General features: G+C 44.3%; 3 protein-coding genes across 3 annotated transcripts in view; 2 read left to right on the top strand and 1 right to left on the bottom strand.

The window, feature by feature from the left end:
- The window catches only part of SPRY3 (sprouty RTK signaling antagonist 3), a 65,338-nt gene extending 64,469 nt beyond the window's left edge, over nt 1-869 (bottom strand). Inside the window, exon 1 of the mRNA XM_079765166.1 lies at nt 711-869. The gene's annotated coding sequence lies outside the window, so the exon portion shown is untranslated. The remainder of the gene's footprint in view (nt 1-710) is intronic.
- On the top strand, nt 452-22,384 carry LOC307095445 (histone H2A-Bbd type 2/3-like; the record flags this gene model as incomplete). The annotated part of the gene is made up of 3 exons (XM_079764640.1): nt 452-558; nt 15,266-15,444; nt 21,845-22,384. The coding sequence occupies exon 3, from the start codon at nt 22,037-22,039 to the stop codon at nt 22,382-22,384; it is 348 nt and encodes a 115-aa protein (XP_079620766.1). The 5' UTR covers nt 452-558; nt 15,266-15,444; nt 21,845-22,036.
- Nucleotides 22,385-23,147: 763 nt separating this feature from the next.
- LOC307096247 (40-kDa huntingtin-associated protein-like) lies at nt 23,148-25,619 on the top strand. Its single transcript, XM_079765815.1, has 2 exons — nt 23,148-25,028; nt 25,068-25,619. The coding sequence occupies exon 1, from the start codon at nt 23,251-23,253 to the stop codon at nt 24,406-24,408; it is 1,158 nt and encodes a 385-aa protein (XP_079621941.1). The 5' UTR covers nt 23,148-23,250; the 3' UTR covers nt 24,409-25,028; nt 25,068-25,619.
- Nucleotides 25,620-27,829: the final 2,210 nt, after the last annotated feature.

The raw sequence follows: 27,829 nt of genomic DNA, 5'->3' as shown, positions 1-27,829 counted from the left end.
GCGCTATACCTGCACCCTGAATTCAAGGTGCTCAATTGAATTACTGGGAGTCCCGCATTGAGTAATACGTGACGTAAGTTCAAGAAAGTGCTGGAAGGATAGTGAAAGGATTTTAGATCCAGCAAACCTTGCTAAGCCACCATGAATAGGAGCGTAGTGGGGAGACTGGGTAGGCGCATGGAAAAGGCAAGCAAGGCGACCCGCGTTTTCCATGCAGCGTAGTTGTACGGGTCCGCCTATCCTCTCTGAGCCTGTGGCTCCAAAAGCTTTTAATCAGACTAGTGCGCCCCATTCCCATCCTTCTGGATCGGAGGCTCTGCTACACCGCCGCCGTGGGCCAAGTCCCGGGCGCGCGAGGAGCCCACCCTGCACGGCCGGAAGGAGCGGGGCGGGGCCTCCAGGCTCCCAGCTGGGCCTGAACCCGCTCGGGGAAGCCAGTGTGGGGCCGACTGTTTTTTAGGCAAAAGCAAAAGGCGGGCGCCAGGCTGCCTCCCCAGGCTCTCCTTACTTGCAATTCCTTCCGCTTTGCTGAATTGGGAGTCGCGATCTCCAGCACAGGTGGGTCCCGCCCCGTGGATCCGGGAACGGGTGCCCCGGGTGGGTGCGATGGGTGGGGTTTGCCCGGGCGCTTGCATGCAGGCCTGGCGCAGTGCGGGATGGCACGGTGGCGCCCACCCCAGCTGCTCCGGCCCCTGGGCGGTGGTACTCACCTTAAGCCTCGCGGAGAAAGAGGCCACTCGCGCCTTGCTGCAGGGCCGTCCGTCGTCACGGTTCGTGCCAGTTGCGCGACAAAGAGTCCGCCCCGAGATCAGCGCAGGGCCAGATGGGCCTAACGCTGGAAAACAGCTGCAAGATCTGGAGCAAGCCCGCCTTGGGACTTGCGCCCAGTATACATTGTTTTAAACTCGATCGGACTTCCCAGTCCTGGATCTGAAACTGATTTGGTGTCTAGCTTTCAGCAAGTCCCTGCCCTCTCTCTCTGCTTCGCTCTGCTTTGGCAGTGGAGGGGAAGGTGGCTGCCTGCGAGACCTTGCAGCACGGATTTTTCTTTCGTTCTAATATCCACTAATGTTCTCTGCCCAGATTTTACCCTTTGTCTGCCCCTCCTGAGCGAGGATGCCTGGCAAGTCAGGAGTGGCAGGGCAAGGCATTGCGGAAGCTAGGCGAGGGAAGTTCTCTCTCTAATGAAAACAACTCTGAAAAGCCTTTTTAATACTACTGACTGCCCTGAAAACGGGAGACAACATCCATTCAATGCTTAGTTTGAATGTCAACTCTGAAGAATGCTCTTGTGAATGCTTTACTATTAAAGATTTTAACTGGATGATTGTTTGACCAAAATGTTTTGTGTTCAATGACCATAATACACTGCTTAGCAAGTCTCATCAGAAAAGACCTGCGTGACTTTAGCGTGTATACCCAATCGCTGAAAGAAAACCGTGAGCTCTCACATGTAGGGATACTTTCATAATCCATTCCCATACAGCAATTTTTTAGAGGTGCTTCTTAGCTTGGTATTGCTCTTTCAGGAAACACGGTAGTAAAAATGACATGCAATTTATTTCACATGAACTTAACTGTAAAGGCAAAGAAGAATTTATAACCACCATGAACCAACATTGTGGTGTCAATCTGATCCTCTGCATTAAGGAACTGGTGATAATGAGAGTGACAACCATATATTATGCAAAGCACTATAATCTTCAAAATGAGAGGTGGGTGTGTTTATGGGCCACCATACATAAAGAGGTTATACTTTATTTCCTAACCAGTGTGAAGAAGGGAATGTTCGCTGGGGTGGTTGAGTGTGGGGGCATCTTTTGAGTGTCCCACCGCATTCTTCATCTGGGAAGTGTGGACTGGGACGGATCACTTCCTTGCTTTGGCATCTGTGTTAGGAACCACATGCAGTTGTGTATCTCCGCTTGGCAACCCTGGGAACAGCAGTAAAATATCCAAACATCACTCAGCGACTGCAGTGTTTCTAGCAGCTGTGTTTTCTGCCTGCCAGGAAGGGGGTGGTGCTGGATGAATACACCTTTTTGGTAGGGAGAGTCTCTTTCTGACTAGAGCCCAAGTGAACATAGATCCACCAGTTGGACACCTTTGTGACCCTCTTTCTTCAACATGAAATATTTCCCATGCTCATATGGGCTGTACATGCACCTGCCATTGACCTCACGTGAAGAATTTACAGAAGAAGAGGCTCTCGACAAAACCCCATCTGTGCACACTGGCAGGTTCTGTGTAAGGCGGGGCTGATATGCAGGTGGGTGTCCTTCAGGGCACGGGACCTGATGATTTCCCAAACGGTTGATAAATGAGAGGGAAATTGTGGTAGACGTCTGCTGAGTCATCCTGGAGGGTGAGTCTAGGACTGGCTGTTTGGCAGGACCTGGTGGATGCTTTGGTCATATTTTTACTCTGTTCATTCATTCCTTTATTCCAAAGACAATCAATAAACGCTTACTTTGTGCCAGGATGCTGATCCACTCACTGCGATTGGCAGCACGGGGGACAGTAAGTTTGGGAAGACAACAGGAGTTCAATTTTAAGCATGCTGAGTCGGAGGCATCCTCACTCTTCCCCATTCCCTGAATCTAATCAGTGCAAAATCTTGTCACTGCTGCCTCCTGGATATTTTTAAATCCCACCCACTTCTGTTTGCCCCCCACTGCTACTCCAGATTTCAAGCCAGAATCATTCTATTTTAGTGATTTTTTAAAAAATATGTTTTTGGGAGAGAGAAAAACATTGATGAGAGAGAAACATCAATCAGCTGTCTCCTGCACGCCCCCTACTGGGTATTGGGCCCACAATCCAGGCATGTACCATCGAACCAGTGACCTCTCGGTGCATGGGAGGACTGAGCCACACTGGCCAGGATATTTAGTGATTTTAAAATCTTTATTTTAGAAGATATAAATCATTGCTGGACCCTCAGTCTTAATGGGAAAACCACCACTCCTACCATCACCACAGTAGCAGCAACAACATGCAAGAGCCTAATGAGCTCTGTATTATTCCTAATATAATGTCTAAGAGACAAACTCTTTTTTCTCTGCTTTCTAGGGTGTTTTTAAAATTGTGTGTTAAGATATAATATACATACCACAAAATGGACTCGTTTTAAATGTACACGTCAAGGATTTTTAGTAAATTTGTTGAGTGTTGCAACCCATGACTACAGTCCAGTTTTAGACATTTCCATCACTCAATGACATACCTCTCTTACCCATTTGCAGTTAATCCCTGTTACCTCTCCCAGCCCCTGGCAACCACTAATCTGCTTTCTATGCCTATGGATTTGCCTATTCTGAACATTTTATACAAATGCAATCATACAGTATGTGGTCTTTTGTGACTTAGAATAATGATTTTAGGCCTTGTTTTTTTCTCTCTAATATATGCATTCAATGCTGTAAATTTCCCCCTAAGCACTAAAATTGCTACATCCCACAAATTTTGATAAGCTGTGTTTTTCTTTTTATTTATTTCAAAGCAGCTTTACATTTCTCTTGAGATTTTTTTTTCTTTGACCATGGGTTATTTATGAGTGTGTTGTTTAATCTTCACATATTTTGGGATCTCCAGTTATATTTCTGTACACATTGTATGGTTTCTATTCTTTTAAATTGTTAAGGTGTGTTTTATGACCCAGAATGTGATCTATCTTGGTGGATGATTCATGTGAGCTTGAGAAAAAGATACATTCTGCCATTTTTGGATGAAGTAGACTATAGATTTCAATTATATACAATTGATTGATGGTGTTGTTGAGTTCAGCTATGTTCTTACTGATTTTATGCCTTCTGATCTGTCATTTTTCTTTTTTTAATATATTTTATTGATTTCAGAGAGGAGTGGAGAGAGAGAGATAGAAACATCAATGATGAGAGAGTCATTGATTGGCTGCCTCCTGCACACCCCACACTGGGATCGAACCTGCAACCTGGGCATGTGCCCTGACCGGGAATCAAACCGTGACCTCCTGGTTCATAGATCGACTCTCAACCACTGAGCCATGCCTGGCCGGGCAGATTTCAGTCTTTTAGTGACCCTATAGCAGTTGGATAATTTGTTTTGCTTTGTTTTACAATTGAAGCTAAAACATAGACATTTGTGGTTTCAATTTCTTAGCGTGATTCTTGTGCTGCAGAAAAAGGAGAGTCAAAGTCATCATTTTTCCCAATCCCTAATGTAGTCATTCTCCTCAAATGTCACTGCCAGTCATTCAGGAATCAAAATGCCTAGTTTTTTGGCTTGTAGACTTTCAGAAGAGGATGTTTCTTTGTAGTAAACATGAAAAGATTGAAGTTGACACATGTGATTACCTACTCCAACTAGAATTTCTAGCTGTTGCCATTGCCCAAGTGTTTGTGAATATTTTTTAATCAATGACTTTTGGGTCTTGACTTAATTTAATTAACATAAAAACGCATTGAGTCTTTAGTATATGTTTGGCACTGTGGGGATTACAAAGAAATTCGTTCTGTGACCTCATGGAATTTACAGCCTATCTGGAGAATCAAAGCTTACATTCTTGAAACAATTAGGTCAATTCACTCAAGATAATACCCTCATGTTTGGTTCCAACAGTATGTGTTGTTGAACATCAGGAAAGACAAAAATCTGTGTAGTCCAGGTAAGGTAAGGAAGGCTTCTCTCAATGAATAGTACTTGAAATGACCTTTGAAAAGTCAATAGAGATTTTACATAAAGAGAACATTCTAAGTAAAGTATTATGAACAAGACCATGGTCAGAACATTGAGAGCCCCCCCTCAACTAGAATAGTTTGTCTCCTTGAATCACATATACCCACTTCTTAATCATGTACTTCAAACCATAAAATAAGTGAGTCCTGGCGCATAAGTGGCCATTCACAGGGAAATCATAAGTCATTCCATTTGACTAACACTGGCCCATCTCCCATTTGACTCTCCAGAAACTCTCTTGTTTCTCCTGTTGGAACCTTTTCTTCATCCTTCATATTGAACACTCATGGAAACCTTTGTCTCCTGACCATAATCTTATCTTTTCATATTAGTAGGTCATCCTTGGACTATCTCTGATAGTTTCTATTTTGGTTTTAGCAGTGCTTACAACCTTCCACCTAGACACTGATGGAAATCCTCCTTGGGTTGCAATACCTGACCTTCATAAAGTCTACCCTTCAATCAGTAATTCTAGTAGCACCATGGTGTGTCATTGGAAGAGATAATGGTGCGCCAGTAGACAATATATATGGTAAGTATGGCCCTGAGGAAAGAAGCTGCCTCCCTTCATATTAAGGATACCAACGGATAAACCAGCTAACAGAACACAAAAGTTCAGTTGCTAGCTTTGGAGTCATCTGGCTCCACTTACTCTCCCTGGAAAGCATATACATGCACAGATAAAGCCTTAGTTCAGTTTTTACTAAAAGGCACTAACACGTGTGGTTCTATTGGAACTTTTTTTTTCTAACAATGCATCACAGCTGCCCAGATTTCATAATGATCCCAAGGCACTTAGGAGTGCTCTTCATTTATACCACATCTTATCCCACAGCATTTATGCATCTTAAAAAGGGTCTTCTCCAACACAACAGTACAGGAGACCCCACATGGGTGATGGGGTGCCTTGTCCATACGTATACCACAAGTCCTCAGTAGCCAAAAGCCACTCCCAAAGTATAGGTCAGTGGTCCCTGCTGTAAAGTCATTCTCTCTAGGGTATAAGGGCATCCCCTCCAGTGGGAACCAGGGTCAGTAGGCTTCATCCAGAAGCAACAACAGACCAACACCTGTGCTCAGCAGACTTACCAAATGGACATAGGGTATGTGGTTGATGTGTGTATGTGAGTATATTTAAGTATACTGGAAGAAGTATACTTAAGTTGCCGGTTGTAGGTCCTGATGGAAGTATATTTACTTTGCCAACTCCAAGCCCAAATTCTCTGCCTGTACCATAATACCATCCCAGTGTGCCTCTGTGACTCATGGAATAAGTCACTTAAAGACGTTTTGTGGCACTGCATTTGACATTATGTCTTGTGGCATGCATAAACATGAGGTCTGTTCACTGTAGACAAGGACACACCAGGAAAACTAAAAGGGAAGCTCCACATACTCTTGACCCTAGACCACCCTTGTTTGACATAAACTTGACCTCAACCTGTCCTGCCTGCCTCCCAGTACCACAAGCCATACTCATTACAGTAGGTGCACTGATGAAATTGGCCATGTCCTGCTTGACATTGTTGTTTCTCACCAAGGGCCACAGTTGTCAATGCTTTTCAAACCCCTAATTCTTTAAACCCTTGCTTCTCTCTTACAGGATACTAAATAAAGTATATGTAACAGTGCTCATCTCCTTTCATGTAAAAAATGATCTGCAACATTTTCACCAGTACGGAGCCCAGTGGCAGGTCAGCAAAATGTCTAAAGCACCTCATGATTCACCTTCACCTGCCTCCACCTACCAGTTGCCTGTTAGGCTCAGTCACTAAAAGGGCCTTTGGTGGTATGTGAGTTGCATGTGATAGGTTCTCAGTGAGTCACCAGGTAGGGGTGAGTGGTGTTCACCAGATTGACACAGATTCAAACTCAGTACCAGTGCTAAGTCTGAGGCCACTCAGCAAAGGTCCCAGGGCACACCAAGGCCAGCTGTCACCCGCCAGGTGAACACAGACCTATGAGGTAGGTAGGGCAGGGTCTCAGGGGGTCGTCTGGGGGAGGACAGCAGAGTTCATCAGGCTAAAAGATTTGGACGTATGGAAGGAGGGTTCTTTACAGGAATAGTAGTGCTGGTTAGACAAGTGAGGAAAAATGGCCCCTTCCCTAGATCCACACAAGTAAGCCTTTCTCTCTTCATCTCTGCCACCTGTAGTCTGCCTGGACCTCCTTGAGAGCCTTCTAAGAAGGTCTGCACCATGGGCCCAGTCTGGCCAGAGGCAACAGATTCCCCCGCAAGTTGAGAGCTCAGCAGAGTGGGGCCACGGGGAGTCTGGAGGGTGAGGCTGGTACATTTTTCTAAGCTGAGGCAGTATGGAAGGGAGTGCTCAACCCAGGAAAGATGGCATCTGTGAGTGGTGTGGGAGAAGGACTCAGCACAGGGACCTTGGTGGCTGTCTTTCCTGGCCTTTCCCAAAAGCCACACTACTCAATCTCTCCCTGTAGGATTCCAGTCCACTCTAAGCCGCCTTACCTCTGCTGGAGCCCAGCAGAGTTAATCAGACCCAAACAGACCCAGATTTGACCATGGGAAGTGAGCGCTCTGCACTGGTTGGGCATGTGAGGGATAAATGGCCCTTGACCTGGAGCCACACAACTCAGTCCTTCTGAGATTCTACCCAGACCTCCTGGAGAGTTGGAGTTTGGCAGCCAGAAGTCAGGAGGGTAGGGATAGTGGATGTCCCATGAAGTGGTGGCACTGGTCAGGCTAGTGCGAAGGCAGATAGAATGGTCCCCACCCCAGAGCCACACATCTCAGTCTCTGACACCCCTTGAGTCCACCCAGACCTCTATACCCTGGACCCAGACAGCTGACTTCTCAGGGCATGAGCTCTGGAGGGCAAGGTGACAAGGAGTCAGGCCATTGCATTCCTCCAGGCTAATGGCATTTGGAGGTGGTTGTCCCTTCAACTCTCCCCGGAGCCACACAATCCAGTCTTCTCACACAACTCCACTCTGCGTTGAGCCTCCCTCCCTCCCTCCGCTGGAGCCCAGGGTGAGTGGCTGCCAATGAGATCTGTGCACTGACCCATTAGGAGGGTGTCTGGGTTTCTAGCAGATCCCGTATCTCCCTGGTGGACAGAAACACCACTGATTTTCACAGCCAGGTGTTATATAGGCTCCACTTCCCAGTTCTGGTGCTCTAGGCAGGGGAGCCTGGTTTGGGGTTGAGACCTCAGGCTCCCCAGGGGGAACCTTTGCAGCTGAGATATCCCGTTGGATTCTCAGCCACTGCACATGGGTGTAGAGTCAGCCCTTTTCATGATACCACCCTTCCTACTAGTCTTGATGTGGCTTCTTCTTTAAATCATTGGTTATAAGACTTCTGTTAAGCTAATCTTCAGTTGATTATTTAGATTGATTGTTTTATATTTTAGTTTTAATTCCAATTTGGTCCTGGGAGGAACTGAAAGTAACTTCCACCTATCTGCCACCATCTTGGATCTCGGTTTGTCATTTCTATCAGAGTAAAAATCTAAGTTTTTATGTTTTAGCATAGAAGGCCCTTTGTGATCTGCTCCTTTCTGACATCATCTCCTATTAGTTTACCCCTTGATTACTCAGCTCCAGCCACACTGGTTTTTTAATTATATATATATACTAGTAGCCCATTTGTAGGAAGAATCCTGCAAGCGGCCGCTGAGGCCGCATGCACTGCCGCTGGCACTGCTGTTGCGGCCACCGCGCGCCTGCACGGGGGCGCTGCTGCCACCCGCCCCGCTCTGCCCCGCTCCGCCCTGCCCGGGCTTTCCCTCTGGCAGCCACTTAGCTTTCCGCTTTTCCTCCCTCTTCCTTCTAAGTTGTCTTCAGTCTTCACTCCTCCCTCCCTCAGCGTATGCAAATTAACCGCCATCTTTGTTGGGTAATTTGCATACTCGCCCTGATTGGCTGGTGGGCATGGCTTTGGCTGGTGGGCATGGCTTGGGCGTAGCAAAGGTGCAGTCAATTTGCATATTACTATTTTATTAGGTAGGATATACATACATACATACATACATACACACACACACACACACACACACACACACACACACATGGAGTGGCCAGATTATTATGATCTCTGAATGCATAATAATCTGGCCACTCAGTGTGTGTGTGGATAGAGATAGAGATAGAGATAGAGATAGAGTTAGAGGTAGAGGTAGAGGTAGAGGTAGAGGTAGAGGTAGAGATAGAGATAGAGATAGAGATAGAGATAGAGATAGAGATAGAGATATAGATATATAGATATATTAGAGGCCCGGTGCATGAATTCGTGCATGGGTGGGGTCCGGCCAGCCTGGCCAGGGGGAGGAGACATGGGCAGTTGGCCAGCCTGCCTGCCGGTCGAACTCCTGGTCGAGGGGACAATTTGCATATTAGCCTTTTATTATATAGGATATACTAGGATATACACTGAGTGGCCAGATTATTATGCATTCAGAGATCATAATAATCTGGCCACTCAGTGTGTGTGAGTGTGTGTGTGTGTGTGTATCAGAGAAGAAGGGAGAGAGAGAGCTATAAACATCAATGATGAGAGAGAATCATTTATAGGCTGCCTCCTGCACGCCCCACACTAGGGATCAAGCCCACAACCCTGGCATGTGCCCTGACTGGAAATCGAACCTTGACCTCCCAGTTCCATACGTCAACAATCAACCACTGAGCCATGCTGGTTGGGCCACACTGCTTTTTATCCTGTTCTTTGGCAACGATAGATACAATCCCAGCTTAGTACCTTTACACTGGTCTACTTTACACCAGATATTTTCATGACAAACTACCCCTTTGTTCAAATATCATCTTTCTCAATGAACTCTACCCTGACCACCATGTTTAAAAGTCCTGCTACTTAAGAGCATACACCTTTGCTGGGTTTTTTGCAGCTCTTATTACCTTCTAATATACTATATAATTTCCTTTATGTTGTTTATCTTCGTCTACCTCCTCCCACTAGAAGATAAACTCCATAAAAACAGGAAATTTGTCTGTTTTGTTCACTGATATATCTATGCCAAGGGCCTAAAATAGTGCCGGGCAGAAAGTTGGCACCTAATAAATATTTCTTAAATGAATTGATTAGCCAGTTAATTAGTTAATAAGGATGTCAGGGAAGGTTTTTATTTATTTTTTTAAATATATTTTATTGATTTTTTACAGAGAGGAAGAGAGAGGGATAGAAAGTTAGAAACACCGATGAGAGAGAAACATTGATCAGCTGCCTCTTGCACACCCCCCACCGGGGATGTGCCCGCAACCAAGGTACATGCCCTTGACCGGAATCGAACCTGGGACCCTTCGAGTCCACAGGCTGACGCTCTATCCACTGAGCCAAACTGGTTTCGGCTCAGGGAAGGTTTTTAAAACGAATTTCTATTTGAGACCTGAAAACTGAATAGGAGAAGAATGAGAGGGACAACATGGTTGGCAGAGGAAACAACATGTGTGAAGGCCTTGAGGCAGTGGGGGCAAGATCAATAAGGCCAATTATATAAAGCTTTGAGTGTCATTGTAAAGAGATGACTTAATCCTTTTGCCTGCCCTCTAGAAGCTCTCACCAAATGGGGAAAGAAAAATAAACAGCCAATTATTATACGTGTTGTAAGTGTACTAGTAAGAGAATGCAAAAAGAGCTGTGAAAACACTGAGTAGTCAGCTGCTAACTCTTCCTAGGGGAGTTAGGAATATTTTACAAAGAAGGTGACATTAGAGCTAGGTCTCAGGCAGGAGAGTGACATGATGAAAGTGTTTTAAGAAGATTAATCTGGCAATAGTATGGAAAGTGGATGGGAATATGGATGGACTGGAGGCAAAGAAACCATCTAGTCTATGGCAGTAGTCCAGGCATGAAGTGATGAAGGCATCTATAGGAATGGAAAGAGAAGGACAAATCTGAGAGACATTTGGAAGGAAAAATTGACAGGAGCTAAATGGACTCTTGGCTTTAAGCCTCTCGAGAGGTAATGCTTCTTCCTTAGTAATAACCATGAAAAGATTCAGACTGACCTATTATGTAATTGCCTACTCTGACTAGAATTTCTAGATATGGCTGGCCTCCAAAAGTTTGTTATTGTGATTGATACTTGTTGGACCTTAATTTACATTAAGATGGCTTTAGACTCTTAAGGTTGGGATGCTCTCAAAAACATAATTTTGACTATGAAACAGCAAATTATTCTATTAAAAAAGAAATGAGTGAAACCATGGGGCTGCATAGGAAGTTTTACAATGAGCTCATAGTTCCTTTTTAAAAAGTATAATATTATATATGGAAAAGAAGAACGGTGTAACAGGCGGCATGTGCCTAAAGGATTAGTATTTGGAAAAATAAGGCACCAAATTACCTCTGGCTTGGATAAATACATATTTACAAAAACAGTGGGAATAACATTTTAACTATGTTCTCAGAAAGAAAAAAGTACATGTGTCCTGGGTAAGTTGCAACTCAGATGATATTGTTAAACTATTCTCAATGATCAATGGAATTAAAAGATGAAATACTGCCATTTTTTTTTAACAACAGGGATGGACTTTGAAAGTATTATGCTAAGTGAAATAAATCAGACAGAAAAGGACAAAAATCATATAACTTCACTCATATTTGAAATATGCAACAAACAAAAAATAAACAAAACAAAATAAAAACAAATTCATTGTCATATATATGGAAAACAGATTGGTGGTTACTAGTGAGGAATGGGGGCATAATAGGTCAAAATGGGAAAAGGGAATCAAATATATGGTGATAGATGGAAACTACATTTTTGGTTAGTGAGTACACAGATGTCAAATTATAATGTTGTACACCTTAAACATATAATGTTATAAACCAATGTGACCTCAGTAATAATGAAAATGTCTTTAGTTTATCCTTACCTTGATTGATAGTTTGACTTGATATAAAATTATGGGTTACAAATAAAGTACAGAAGTTTTAAAGCAAAATAAAGACTGGGTTAATGTAAATACATTACCATTTATAACAAAGAAAAAGAAGGAAGAGTTTTCAAGTAAGTGAGTACTTAGAAAGTTACAAACTTATCAACAAAGACATTCCACACAAATATAATTTTTACTTCTGACAAGATCATTAGATGTAGTTTATGGAAGTATGGAAGAAATATGGAATGAGCGAATGACTGATATTTCACCAAGATTTTAACACATCTTTTATGACATACTTATGAAAAATAATTATGAACCCATATTGATGGTTTAGATAATACAATTGTAAATTAATTAAGTTATTATCATACTCAAAGAGTAACGATTAACAGACCACAGGCAAAGGAAGAGTTTTGATAGGCTGTTTCAAACCTACCTTTAGCTTGACCTAGTCAATATTTTTATTATTGAAGTAAAGATTTGGAACAAGCATCTTAACAGACTATGAAGCTAGAAGAAAAGTAATTCAATCCAATTCCCACAAACATTTATGCAGTTTTACTATGTCTAGAAACCATACTAGATATTAGAGTATAAAGATTAATGAGACATATATCTTTCTATTGAGGAGCATATAAGTATTTCTAGGAGGAAAGACATAAAAACATAATTTTAGCAAAATGTATTAAGAAGAAAGATACATATACAGTATTATGAGAGAACAAAAAAGATACTAGTTTATTCTGGGAGTTTAGAGAAGACTTCTTAGAGGAGATGATTCTTGAGGATGAGTAAAAGATAGAGTAGGAAGGGCTTCCAGTTTGAGGGAATAAAGAACATGAACATGAGTTTCTTAGAATCATGAAAGCATTCAGTGGGTCTGGGAAACTATAAGCAATAATGTACAAACATAAATAGCAGAAAGTAAGGCTGAGAAGTAGCTCAGGACCAGGTAATGGAAGGCATTGCATAACATGATAAGGAAACTGGACTGTACCCTGACGGCCCTAGCAATCCATTCAAAGGGAATGACATACTGACATATCTGTTTTCCTAACAGTGTGCACAATAGTTTGAATTGAAGGTAAGTGTGTATATGGATAGATTAATTAGGAGTCTATTACAGTCTTTGAGTGAGAAATAATAGTGGACCTGAACTTAGATGGTGATAAGTAGAGATATAATGTAGTAGATGGGGTTTGAGCATCATTTAGGTCAGGGGTGGGGAATATCCAGCCCACAAGCCGTACAAGGTCCATGGAATCATTTGGTCTGACCCTGCCAAGGCATTAGAGGTGAGTTAATTAAATGTTTGAGCAAATATAGCAGGCTAATTTTTAAGTTCTACAAAGAACTCTGATCGCATGGAGTCCTCCCAGTTTTGCCAGGCATAGTTAACTGCTTTTTCCTTTGCACTTTTTCACTGTACTCTGTGCTTACAACTATCATAGATAGTATTGGTAATCACCTTATATTTGTCTTTCTTCCTCATTATATTGTGAGATTCTTGAATGGTGGCTGGGATTGCTGACTTATTTATGTTTATATTTCCAGTGCTCAGTAATATGTGTTGGGTGAAATAATGAATAAATGAATTAATATACTTGCTTAAGAGTAGTTTGGGGTGGGGGAGTAATACAACATAAAAGAATAAGAGTATTTGATTAAGAATTGAACATTAGACCAGGGGTTGGAATTTTATTTTTCTTCGAAGGACCAGATAAGAAATAGTGTACACTTCGGAGGCCACATATGGTTTTGGTCTCATATTCTTCATTATTTTTGTTTACAACCCTTTAAAAATGTAAAATTCATTTTTAGCTCATAGGCCATATAAAAATAGGCATGGGCCATAGTTTGATAGCCTCTGTAATAGACAATACCCATAGGTAGGAGTTTGGAAAACAAGAGTCTATGGAAAAAATAAATATAACCCACATATCAGCAGAGGCCACTCTATGCTCTGCTCCTTGCAACCACCCATAAACTCTCAATAAATTTGACTTTAGCTCTTGACTTCCAAACCTGTTATTTCAGAACATTCCCTTAGTCGTCAGCAAATTCTATTATGTCTTTAGCTATAGCCTTTGGTATGTGATTGGTTTCATCCCACATCAACATGAAATTTAGTCCCCTCATCAGCTTACATCACACACACATGCACACATCCACTCAAAATTAGCATTTTGTGCCTGGCCGGTGTGGCTCAGTAGTTGAGCACTGACCCATGCACCAAGACGTCCCTAGTTCGATTCCCGGTCAGGGCACATTCCTGGGTTGTGTGCTTGATCCCAAGTGCAGGGCATGCAGGAGGCAGCCAATCAATGTGTCTCTCTCATCAGTGTTTCTGTCTCTCTATCCCTCTTCCATCCTCTCTCTTTAAATCAATAAAAACATACCAAAAAATAGCATTTTGTGGGTTTAGTGACCTTAGGGGATTATTGACAAGGTTCATATCAAGCGCCATTCAGCTTCTCTGCAGTTGCATGTCTTCTCTTTTCCCACAAGACAAATTAATTGCTTTTAAGGTTTTATCCAAATAACGTTGTTTTATTAAGCTTTCTGAAACCATCACACTCAGGGAGTTCCCAACTCCAAGTAGGTTTATCAAGAGATATAGTTTATTCCTAACAACAACCATCATAATAATTATGATGATGATGATGATGATAGCAGCTAATATACATAGGTCTTAGTATGGGACAGACACAGGTCTAAGTGCTTTAGTGCTCATATTAAACCCAGGAGGGAAGTGTTATTAATGCCCTCATTTTACAAAATAGGAAATGGAGTCACTGGAAGTTTAAGTAACTTGCCCACAATCAGTGGAAAAGAAAGCTCCAAGGAGCCAGGGTGAGGGCAATCAATACTGTTGTAAGTGAAGAGGCCCAGAAGGATGGAACCTGCAAACCAATGCTTATATGTGGTGGGAAGGTTAAAATTAATGAAATTTAGCCTTAGCCAGTTTGGCTCAGTGGCTAAAGCATTGGATCCTTGGTTGCAGGATCCTCCCTAGCCTGGGCCCTGGTTGGGGCACGTGAAGGAGGCAACTAATCAATGTGTTTCTCTCACATCAATGTTTCTCTCTGTCTTTCCCCCCCCCCTTCCACTCTCCCTAAAAATCAATGGGGAAAAAATAGTGAATTTTAAAAGTACTACCTCAGATTTTTTGTTCTCTAGGGGGTTTTTTGCTTCATAGACACAGACAACATTATGATGATTACCAGAGGGAAGAGGAGGAGGGGTGGTGAGAGATAGAGGACGGTGAAGGAGGAATAAATGGTGATGGAAGGAGATTTGACGTTGGGGGTGAACACACAATACAATATACAGAGGATTAGTATAGAATTGTACACCTGAAACCCATATAATGTTATTAACCAACGTCACCCCAATAAATTCAATACACATTAAAAGTAAATAAAAGAACCACTTCTTAGATAGTGGGGTGGAATCAACATTGCAAGGCATAAAATCAGAATGGCTGGTGAATAAGTAGAAGTAATGGTTATAGACCATTTATGTTTAGCTGTTTAGAATGTCTTCCTTGTTTAATCCTGTGTAGTTGAGATCACGAAATCTATTCTTTTACACAGTTTTGTATGTAGTCTTATTCCCCTGGGCTCATAAAAGTTGTTTTATGTTGTTACTAACTCTTTCTTCTGATTATTGAATTTTCTAGGATGTGCCACAGTTTGTCCTACCTGCAAAGCAGGATCCAGGACCTGCTGAGGGGAAGAGTCATTCATTGGGCCCTTCAACAGCCCAACTTCAAAAGCTTACTTCCATTAACCATCCATTGACACCATACAGACTCCAAGTCTCTGAATTGTGCTTGACAACAACATGGAGATGATTTTGGTAAGATGTGTGGAGAAAAATACTTCCTTGTTAATTGTGATAAAAACATACAATTTAACATAACTATTTTAAGTGTACAGTTCAGTAGTGTTCAATATATTCACATTGTTTTGCAATAACAGATACTTTTTATGTGGACTGAAAATACTTTCTGAGGACCTCTAGCCATTTATTTCTAAGGTTATCCTACAGGTTGCAAGAAAGACAAAAATAATTTGGGCAATAGTAAAATGTCATCCCAGCTAGGAAAAGGGAACACTGTTCCAGCCCCACTTTTATCTCCCTGTATCATGTAAGGAAAAATAGAAAAGAAGAGAAAGCCTCGTTGTACAAGAGAGAGGTTCAAAGTCATAGACTGGAAATGCTACCACCAGGAGAGGTATTAGGTGGAAGAGGGAGGAAAGCTTTATCCCAGTGTATTAGTTTCATAACACTGCTATAACAAATTACCACAAACTAGTTGGCTTAAAACAACATAAATTTATTCTCTCTCAATTCTGGAGGCTAGAAATCTGAAATCAAGGCATTGGCAGGGCCATGCTCCCTCCAAAGACTTTGGGAGAGAGATTTTCCTTGTCTCTTCTAGATTCTGGTTATCATTAAAGCTATTCTGGTGGTTGCTGACAATCCTTCATGTTCCTTGGCCTGTGGCAACATCACTACATTCTCTGTCTCCATCATCACATGGCCTTCTTCCCTGTGTCTCTTCTGTGCCTTCAAATCTCTCTTTCCTTACAAGGACATCAATTGTTGGATTTAGGGCCACCCTAATCCAGTATGACCTCAACTTATCTTGGTTACCTTCAAAGACCCTATTTCCAAATATAAGGTCTTATTCACAGGTACTAGGAGTTGGGATATTAACATATCTTTTGGGGGCATACAGTTCAAACCATAACACCTGAGAAAGGGACAAAAACATTTGTGAAGGCCACACTCCCAAGACATAGGCCCACTATTCACTCCAAAGATTGAAACATAAGCCAAAGATTAGAGAATGTCCTCCTCCCACACACAATACAACCAACTAATACGCCTCCAGTTAAAATAAAGGTGGGCTACAGCTAGGAGAGCTGCAAGAGGCAGACCGTCTCTGATGTGCAGCACAAAGGGAAAGGGAGACAAAAACAAGGTCACTAGATAAATTTACTGCCTCTGTTGCTCAGAGAGGCAAACATCAGATAGAGCCCATCTCTTGGCCAGACTGATATAAATATTCACCCTGAAGTTCTATTCACCTCAGAATCTACTGTCCTAGACAGCGTGCCTGGCCTTTAACAACAACAACAAAATTTAAAAACACGATAAAAGGCAAGAAATAATACAATTTGAAGAGACAAAGCACCATGAGAACTAGGTTCACATATGACATGGGTGTTGAAATTATCAGTCAGGAAACTCAAAAAAACTATGATTACTATGTTAAGGACTCTCATGGAAAAGATAGACAAAATGAAAAACCAGATGGAAAATATAAGAAAGAATCTAAAGGAAATCTCTCTCTCTCTCTCTCTCTCTCTCTCTCTCTCTCTCTCTCTCTCTCTCTCTCTCTCCTCTCTTTTAAATATATATTGTTTACTGAGGAAGGGAGAGAGAGATAGAAACATCAATGATGAGAGAGAATCATTGATTGGCTGCCTCCTGCATGTCCCCTACCTGGGATCGAGCCCACAACCCAGGCATGTGCCCTTGATCAGAATCAAACCTGGGACCCTTCAGTCCTAAGGCCGACGCTCTATCCACTGAGCCAAGCCAGCTAGGGTGAAATCTGTCTTTTTCTGACTCCTCGATCTTTTCTTTCTTGTTTGATTCTCTCTCAGTCCTCTCTTATTTTCTGTGCAGACACTCATTCAGTCTCCTTCCAAGAATTTTCTTCCTTTGCTGGCCCCTTAAAAGAAGTCATCCTTGGTCCCCTTCTATACACTTTCCCTGTATGATCTCACTACATCATGTCCACTAAAATTATCCTAATGACTCCCAAATCTATATCTCCACCCTGACCTCTCTCTCTCTCTCTTTAATTCCCACACCATTTATCCTTCATCTCCATCTCTATATCACACAGGCATCTAAAACTGACATACTCCAAAATGAACTCATCTTCCAACAAATACCAGGACCTTCATCTTTAGCCCATATCTCCAATAATGGGTCCAAAATCCATAGTCATCTCACCCTGTTTTCGAGGAGTTATGCCAGAGCTTTCCTCCGCTCCTCCACTAATATTCTATTTTTCCACTCAGCTAACTTATATTCTTCAGCTTGGACACCAACGTCTCCAGGAATATGTCCCAAACAGCAAAATCCATGTAAATTATTCCTAAATGTTCCTATAGCATCTTGAACTTCCCTTCTCATAGCGCTTATCACAATATCGTGTTTTATTTGTCAGGTTCCATATATATCTCTTTCATCATACTATATGCAGGAACCTGATGTACATTGTTCATCAGTATTTCTTCAATGCCTACCACAGTCCTAGACATATAGTAGGCATCCAATAAATATTTGTTGAAGGAATGAATAAAAGAATCACCAAGTCTCCAGCTAAGGTCAACAGTATCATAAATGTGTTTCAAGCACCTATTATGTGTCATTTTACTAACCAAGTTATTATTTGTATTGTTGACAGTAATACAGATGTCCCCCATTTCCCCCCCTTTACCCTCTCCACCCAACACATGCCCCACCCAGGCCTTCACCACCCGATTGTCTGTGTCCATTGGCTATACATATATGCATATATGTTCTTTGCTTAATATCCTCCAACCCCCCCCCAACCTCCTCCCCTCTGAGATCTGTCAGCCAAATTATTTTTTAAATTGAATTTGTCCCCTGGAGTTATTTACCAATGCCATCATCTTAGTTAAAATATCTATCATTTCTTCATTAAGTTACTGCAGTAGCTTTCTAACTTCAATCTCAGTCCTCTCTATCCTATTTGCCACACAGCTGCCAGAATAAGCTTTCTGGAAACAAATCAGGTCATGCCACTCCACAGCTTAATGACCACAGTGAGCTCATAATAGCCTACAAGGTATTCCAAAACCTGAGAATAGCAGACCAGAACCTACGTGTCTTGGCTCCTGCAGCCTCTACTCTAGCCACATCAATAGCCACGCCCCCATGGGCAACCTACTCTCCAGTCTTAGTAAACTAATTGCAGGTCCCCCCAAATGCCTCGGCTTCTCATCTTGGTGCAGGTCCCTTCTCTCACACACACTTGCCATCAAGCAGCTTGCCTGGTCCACACCTATGCTTTCAACAAAAGGTGTGTGGACCATTCGTTATACACTATGACCAAGTGGGATTTCTCCCATGAATGTAACATGTGAAAGTCAATTAATATAATGCACCCTACTAATAGAATGCAGGGGGTGGAGGGAATCTCATGCTCATTTATTTCATAGATGTAGGGGGAAGGGAAGCATTTGACAAAATCCAACACCCTTTCATGAAAATAAATTCAACAAAATAGGAATAGAAGGGAACTTCCTCAACCTGATAAAGAGCATCCCATTCACAATGGTGAAAGGCTGGGTACTTTCCCCAAAGCATCAGGAGGAAGATAAGAATGTTTGTTCTTGACACTCTATGCAACATTGTGCTCCAAGTTGTGCCAGGCCAAATAGATAAAAGACATCCAATTGGAAAGGAACAAGTAAAACTATCTCTATTCACAGACATGTTCACATATATATACTAGAGGCCTGGTGCATGAAATTCGTCCCTCAGCTCGGCCTGCACTCTCTCCAATCTGGAACCCCTCAGGCCTGCACCCTCTCTGTGGGATCGGGCCTAAACCAGCAGTTGGACATCCCTCTCAAAATTCAGGACCGATGGCTCCTAACTGCTCGCCTGCCTGCCTGCCTGCCCGATTGCCCCTAACCACTTCTGCCTGCCAGTCTGATCACCCCCTAACCACTCACCTGACGGCCTGATTGATGCCTAACTGCTCCCCTGCCAGCCTGATCGCCCACAACTGCCCTCCCCTGCTGGCCTGATTACCCACAACTGCCCTCCCTTGTAGGCCTGGTTCCCCCCAACTGCCCTCCCCTGCCGGCCATCTTGTGACAATGTGGGGGTGGCTATCTTGTGATGACATGGGGCAGCCATCTTGTAACGATGTGGGGGCGGCCATCTTGTGACAACATGGGGGCAGCCATCTTGTGACACAAGGGCATGAGGGTCAATTTGCATATTACCTCTTTATTATATAGGATACACATATATACATACATATATACATATACATATAAAACACTAAAGAATATACTAAAACACAACAGCCTATTCAATTATGCAATCAAGGAGCTCAGCAAAGTTGCAGGAGCCCAGATCAATGTGCAAACATCAATTGTATTTCTATACACTAACAACGAACAATCCAAAAATGAGGTTAAGAAAATACTTCCTTTTATAGTATCATCCAAAAGAAAATACAATACTGAGGAATAAATTTAACAAAAGACATGTAAGACTTGTACTCTGAAAACTGCAAACCATTGCTGAAGGAAATTAAAGAGGACCGAAATAAATGGAAAGGCATCCCATGTTAGTGGATTGAGCATTTAAATTGCTAAGATGGCCACAATCGCCAAGGCAATATTCAGATACAGTGCCATGCCTGTTACAATCTAACTTGGCTTCTTTGTGAAAATTGACAAGCTGATGCTTTAATTCACATGGAAATGCAAGGAATGCAGATAGCCAAAACAATCTCACAAAGAAGAACAAAGTGGGAGGACTCTCACTTCCCAATTTCAGTGCTAACTACAAAGCTATAGCAATCCTACAAAGTGTGGCCCTGGCATAACGATAAACCTATTGTAGGTCAATGTTTTAGAATTTAGAGTCATAAGTAAACTCATATATGTATAAATAATTGATTTCCAATAAGGGTACCAATACCATTCAATGAAAGAATGAAAAATCTCTTCAAAAAAAAAAAAAGTGCAGGGACAACTAGATATCCACAGACATAAGAATGAATATGGACCCCAAATACACGCCAGGAACAAATATTAAATATGATGGACCACAGACCTAAAGTTAAGGGCTGAAACAATATAACACTTGAAATAAAACATAGATGCAAATCCCCATGACCATGGATTAGGCAACGGTTACAAAAATATGAGAGCAAAAGCACAGCCACAAAAGACAAAGAAAAAAACACAGATAAATTGTATGTCATCCAAATACTAAACTTTTATGCATCGAAGGACTCTATGTAGAAAGGGAAAGGACAACTTCCAGAATGGGAGAGACATTTGCAAATCATATATCTGATAAGGGCCTACTTTCCAGAATGCATCAAGAATCTTAAAACTCAGCAACAGAAAGACAAGCAGCCCAGTTGTGGGAAATGGGCAAAGGAGTTGAAAGTACACCTGCTTTGCAGGAAGCAGATGTATGAATGGGAAAGGGTGCTCAACATCACTAGCCATTAGGGAAATGCAAATCAACACCATGAGATACCACTTCGCACCCACTGGGATGGCGATTAGAAGCAAAACAAGAGGAAAATAAGTTTTGATGAGGATATGGAGAAATTGGGGCCCTCAGACACTGTTGTCGGGAGTGTACAATGGAACCATCACTATGCAAATCAGTGGGGCGGTTCCTCAGTAAGTTAAACATAGAATTACCATATGGCCTGGCAACTCCACTCCTAGATATACACCCAGAAGAACTGAAAACAGGTGTTCAAACAGAACCCTGTGCAGGAAAATTCACCGCTGTGCTATTCACAACTGCCAGGAGGTGGAAATTACAGAAACACCCATCACCTGAGGAACCGATGCACAACATGTAGTCCACCCATACAATGGACTATTATTCAGCCACGAAAAGGGAATGAAGTGCAAATCCATGCTACCACCTGGGTGAACCATAATGAGACCATTATGTTAAGTGAAAGTAGGCAGACACAAAAGCCACCTATTTATTCTATGATTACATCTCTAGAAATTTCCAGAATAGGCGAGCCTCTATGGACAGGAAGCAGATTCATGGTTGCCCGGGGCCTAGGGGAGGAGGAGTAGGGATGTTGGGCTGGAGAGAGGAGGAGGGCAGTGGGAAGTAAATTCATATATGTATAAATAAAATAATTGATTTTATTTATAAATTTCTTTTGGGGGAGGTTCCAACGTTTTGGAAGTAGATAGTTGTGTTGGCTGTCCAACACCACCAGTTATGCCTGGTGCTACTGCATCCCACATGTTTGTTGTTTTTTTCTGTACAACATGCCTGTCCAGTGGACAGTGAGAGTTCCCTCAAAGAGAAGGTCCCATGGGCAAGGGTGAGCAGGGAGCTGCCAGCATCCCTTCTTTGCAGGCCCAGGCCCACCAGGGCCAATGGGAAAGCAGTGACCTCACAGAACTTATGTATCATACAGCCTGTACCTGGACCAATGAGGGGCCAGACAGGGGTCGCTAGAATACAGAGCAGGAGCCTCTGTACTGGCCATCTTGAGCGGTTGAAACCAACTGGCACCTTCCTGCTCCTGACCGCACTGAACCGCACCGCAGCACGCCACAGCACACTGCAGATCTAGGCGGGTCAGAGACAGTGCACCCCAGCGCCCATCATGTCTGGGCAAAGGAGCCGTGGAGGGTCTTCTGATCACCAGAGGCGGACCCGCAACCGCAGCCGTACCACCAGAGCAGACTTGACCTTCTCTGTGAGCCACCTGGAGCGCCTCCTGCTGGACGGCCACTACACCCAGCGTCTCAGCCCCAACGCCCCCGTGTACCTGGCGGCCATCATCCAGTACCTGACGGCCACCGTCCTGGAGCTGGCGGGCAACGAGGCCCAGAAAATCGGCTGCAGGCGCATCACCCCCGAGCTGCTGGACATGGCCATCCACAACAACGCCCTGCTCAGCGGCTTCTTCGAGAACACCACCATATCCCTAGCTGCCCCGGGCAGGCAGTAGCTTCCCAACATGACCCGGGGTCCCGGGCCTCCACCCCTCCCAGCCCAGGCGGCCTGGCGCCTTGGGCAAAGTTATTGAAAATAAAGTGTTGAAGGAAACCCATGTGCCTGCTTCAGTCACTTTGGGGGGGGGGGGCTGGAGGGATGGAGCTGGTGGTGGTGTGTCCTGGGAGCGGGGGTGGAGTTGGGGATGACAAGAGGAGCAGCCCCTCATGGTGACAGTGCCCGGGTGGTCCAGGGCAGGGGAGGCCGGCTGGAGTGGGGGTGGGCTGGGGTATGCAAGACTCCCCCATCGCCTCTGAGCAAGTCAGAGCCTGGCCACGTCCCCAGGAGGCTGGTGTTCACTGGGGTGGAGTGCAAGACCATGACTCAGGCGTCGTGATAGGGTGAAGGTGCAATGCCAACCCGCATGCAGAATGGAGGCTGTGGGCGGAGTGGTTGGCATATACTCCAAAAGGGCTTTGACAGGAAGATTGAGGAGTACACGGGAGGAGGGAAGACAAGGAGAAAGATGCAAAATCAGAATGAGCGAATGAGCGTCACGCCTGGTCACAAGTTTATTTTTGGTCCTGTTCCCTTAGAGATGCTAGGTGACACCCTTAGCAACCTGGGTAAACAAGCTGTCACCTAGCAACAGAGGGCGCCTGGCCAGGCCCCGCCCCAGGATCTGTGATTCGTTTAAACTCATTGTTCTAGGCTAGGCCCCGCCCAGGGTGCCCTATATTTGCATATCACCAGGGCAACGACAGGGCGTGCGAAGCCTGTGCCTGCTCCGTGGGAGGGAGGCCAAAGCGGGACGCAGGGCACGTCGCTGTCAGCTGCCTGCACCCACAAAGTCCGCCCAGAGGAAGCGCTCGGGCTGGGAACATGGCGGCGTCCTCTAGCGGCCTGGGTGGCTTTTCCGGACTGGGGCTGGATGCCGGGGACTTCCTGGCCAGGTACCGGCAGGTGTCTAACAAGCTGAAGAAGCGGTTCCTGCGGAAGCCGAACGTGGCGGAGGCCGGCGAGCAGTTCGCCCAGCTGGGCCGCGAGCTGCGCGCCCAGGAGTGCCTGCCCTACGCGGCCTGGTGCCAGTTGGCCGTGGCGCGCTGCCACCAGGAGCTGTTCCACGGGCCGGGGGAGGCCCTGGCGCTCACCGAGGCCGCCCGCCTCTTCCTGCAGCAGGAGCTCGACGCGCGCCAGCGCCTCGCCTGCCCCGCCGCCTACGGGGAGCCCCTGCAGGCGGCCGCCAGCGCCCTGGGCGCCGCCGTGCGCCTGCACCTCGAGCTGGGCCAGCCGGCCGCCGCCGCCGCCCTCTGCCTGGAGCTGGCCGCCGCCCTGCGCGACCTGGGCCAGCCGGCCGCCGCCGCCGGCCACTTCCAGCGCGCCGCCCAGCTGCAGCTGTCGCAGCTGCCCCTGGCCGCGCTGCAGGCGCTCGGGGACGCCGCCTCCTGCCAGCTGCTGGCGCGCGACTACACCGGCGCCCTGGCCACCTTCACGCGCATGCAGCGCCTGGCGCAGGAGCACGGCAGCCACCCGGTGCAGCCGCCGCCGCCGCCGCTCCCGCCGCAGCCGCCGTCGCATCCACTGATGCAGCCTCAGCCTCAGGGGCCCCAGCTCAGACCCAGCACGGTCCCAGTCCTGTCCACCTCGCTGCGCCCGACGAATGCTGGCTTTGCGGCCGCGCCCTCTGGTGCCTTGCTGGGCGCCTTCTCGGACATCCTGGTCCGGTGCGAGGTGTCCCGCGTGCTGCTGCTGCTGCTGCTGCAGCCCCCGCCCGCCAAGCTGCTCCCGGAGCACGCCCACACGCTGGAGAAGTACTCCTGGGAGGCGTTTGACAGCCAGGGCCAGGAGAGCAGCGGCCAGCTTCCCGAAGACCTCTTCCTGCTGCTGCAGTCCCTGGTCATGGCCACCCACGAGAAGGACACGGAAGCCGTCAAGGCGCTGCAGGTGGAGCTGTGGCCACTGCTGAGCGCCGAGCAGAACCACCTGCTTCACCTGGTGCTGCAGGAAACCATCTCCCCCTCGGGACAGGGGATCGGATGACTCACATTAGCCTGGTGACTTTGCCTGCGGCCAGACCTCGGGCACCGCCTTTGCATTTGGAGGGAAATAAAAGTTATTGATCACAGCGGTTCTACCTTTGTTAGCTTATTCCTCTGGCCACCACAGAAATTTAGTTGACTGAAAGTTACCTGTACCCCAAAGGCTTCTTTCCAGAATAGTGGGAGAAAAAAGCAGTATGATCGGGACAGAGTAGAACACATGGCTTGCTTCCCCAAAACTGTACCATAAAAATGAGAAGCCTTTTATCCTTTTCCTCTTCCACCCAAGTCACCTCACCCCATATCCCAATCTTTGTTTCATCATCAGGATTTTATTTTGCACTGCTGTCTAAATACTTAAGCTATGTGTTTTTATCATGACTCATTTCTTGGTGCATTTCTATATCTACCTATGTGATCACCCAATTTCTCCTGTTTTATCTACGCCATACATATTCATGGGAACCATTTAATTCCATACATCGTTGTTGCTACAGCTCTAAATCTATGATAAAGCCATTCCAAAAGTCCTGACATGTGGTTTAGATTTACTTCATCTATAAAATGGGAATAATTTATCTGCTTGTCAGGCCCCAGAAAACAGAAAGAGTTCTCTTTGATGTATTCAAATTCATTCAAATGAATGAATACATCTCTAAGATGTATTCATTCATTTGAAATTGACAGTGTACTTAGTATGCAATTACACTGGACAATGAGTCTACAGAGATCATTTTACTCGGATAGCTGCAATGCAAATGTATCTGGTGCAATGTCAGGTTGGGGGTGTGGTTGGAGGGGGGGTCCAAGGCAAATGTGTCAGGTGTGCATTGGAATTCACATGTATGCTTCTATTCTGAGAGTTACCTATAACCCACAAATTATCATGACTGATTTCTTGGCACATTTCTATATTTGTAGTAGGAATCTTTCTGCAACTCTTATTTAACTCGACTATGTAAAATCAGCATGGCTCTTTGGTATTGTATGATCATGTATATGACCAAAAGTATGATGGCGTTCCGTTTAAAAACTCTAAATCTTCAAGATTTTTTGGTCCAGATGTTACATGCAAACTGACTTAGCTGTGTGGTGTGTTGTTGTTTTAAATTCAATTTTATTTTATTTACAGTTTCAAGAGTGATAACAAGAATTCTTCAGAGTATAATCTCATTCTCAATCATTCAGCTTTGGGAAAATGCATCCCAAACCGATACAAAATAATATTGAATGTAAACTGTAATTTTAAAAATAAATAAAAATAAATAAAAATTTAAAAAGACCTGTTTGCAACAGTACTCGGACATAATAAGGAGAGAACAAATTTAAGTAAAAAGGAAATGCATGAATAAAGTTGGTATACACTGGATGAAAAACAATTGAGTCTTAAATAATTTAAGAATAATGTATTTGTATATAAAATCAAGTTGTTAATGAAAATGAACTGGAAAATATTTGACAGACAATGGAAAGCTAACATGTTGATATTTGATGTGCCTCAGGAAAATCCCACTCAAGGAACAGGAAAAAATGACCAAATTTAAAGCTGGATATAAAAAGTTCCTGAGTTGATGAAAGACATGTGCTTAAGAATGCACAAGTTAAAAATGGGAACAAATTAGGAAGTAAGCCCTGACCGGTTTGGCTCAGTGGATAGAGCGTCAGCCTGCAGACTGAAGGGTCCTAGGTTCGATTCCGGTCAAGGGCATGTACCTTCGTTGCGGGCACATCCCCAGTAGGGGGTGTGCAGGAGGCAGCTGATCGATGTTTCTCTCTCATCGATGTTTCTAGCTCTCTCTCCCTCTCCCTTCCTCTCTGTAAAAAAAAAAATCAATAAAATATATTTAAAATTAGGAAGTAAAACTAAGAAGTAAAAGGATTAGAGAAATAAGGTAAGGGAAAAAATAAGACTATTGACTATAACAGAAGCAACAAAGATAAGTCACCATTACAAAAATCATATAAATTATAAGGAGGGGTAGCATGAAAAAAATGCTTTTAAAATATAGAGAATCAACAAAAAGGTAAAAGTGATTAGAGAAAAACATGTTATGGAGCTAGAAGTCAAATCCAGGCATATCTGACTCCCAAGTCTGCACCGTTGTCTTCTGCCCTTGGACACATACACAGCCACTCATCTTCAACTTTCTTGCTACATTTCGCGTATTTTAATTCCATGTTACACTCTAGATCACTATCTATTCAAATGACCAGAACATGTATACTCTGTTGAGAATCACATGTCATTAAAGCCATTTCTGATGTATGATCTAATAGAAAAAAGATATAAGCCTATGACTTAATAAGAAAGGTATGTATATGAGTTCACAGAACTCAAACCCTACCTCAAATCGGCTCCAGAATACAATGTAGCCTTTCACGGAGAAAATCTGGGAAAGAGTTCATCTATTGACCTGCACACCAGGGAAGGCCCGAGGGGAGACAGTAGAGTCCAGTGCAGCCAGCAATTCTTCGCTTGTAAAATGTAAACATCTCCCAGTCAGAAGATACCATGGCCCTCAGGTTCTTTTTTTTTAATTACTTTATTGATTAAGGTATCACATATTTGTCATCAACCCCCTCCCCCGTTCCCTTCCCCAACCCCCCCCCCACACGCAAGCCCCCCTCCCCCTGTTGTCCGTGATCACTGGTTAGGCTCATATGCAAGCACACAAGTCCTTTGGTTGATCTATCTCCCTTGTCCCCACCCTCCCCTACCTTCCCTCTGAGGTCTGACAGTCTGATCAATGCCGTTCTTGTTCTTCAGTCTATGTTGTTCATCTTTTCCCCTAGATGAGTGAGCTCATGTGATACTAGGAATACACTTATAGGAACTGAAAATGAGACAAGCAATAATAGTTATGCTGAGAGGCAAATGAATCAGTCTATAGTGAGTTTCTTTCTGGGCCAACAGTTCTTTTGAGTCCCGGTTTCTATGTCCAACAGTTGTTAATGTGTACATAACAGCAATGATATTTCAGTTCTGGATGGTGGACAAATGGTGGTATTGCAGGTCCGACCCTCTCTGGTTTGGTCCTGGGCAATCTGCAGTGATGCATATCTGCTGACTGCTAGTATGGCAAGGCATCGTCAGCATCTTCCATCTCTGGACTGTTTCTCTTCTGACTTCATGGCTGGAGCACTCCTGTCAATTCCTCTCTGTTGCAGGAATCCACATGTCTCGGAGTTGTTTTCCTCTTGTCCCGGGTAATCCTCACCCGAGGATATTTTTCCATTGATTTTTTGGGGAGAGTGGAAGAAAGAGGGAAAGACAGAGAGAAACATTAACGCTGGAGAAACACATCGATTGCTTGTCTCCTGCACGCACCAAGGTACATGCCCTTGACTGGAATTGAACCTGGGACCCTTTGGCCCATAGGCCGATACTCTATCCACTGAGCCAAACTGGCTAGGGCAGCCCT

This window comes from Cnephaeus nilssonii (genome assembly GCF_951640355.1).
Source record: "Cnephaeus nilssonii genome assembly, chromosome: X".
NCBI lineage: Eukaryota > Metazoa > Chordata > Mammalia > Chiroptera > Vespertilionidae > Cnephaeus > Cnephaeus nilssonii.
This window is presented reverse-complemented; position numbering and strand designations above follow the sequence as displayed.

Coding starts and splice junctions, on each gene's coding strand:
- LOC307096247 (XM_079765815.1), top strand. CDS start 23,251: ATGGCGGCGTCCTCTAGCGGCCTGGGTGGCTTTTCCGGACTGGGGCTG.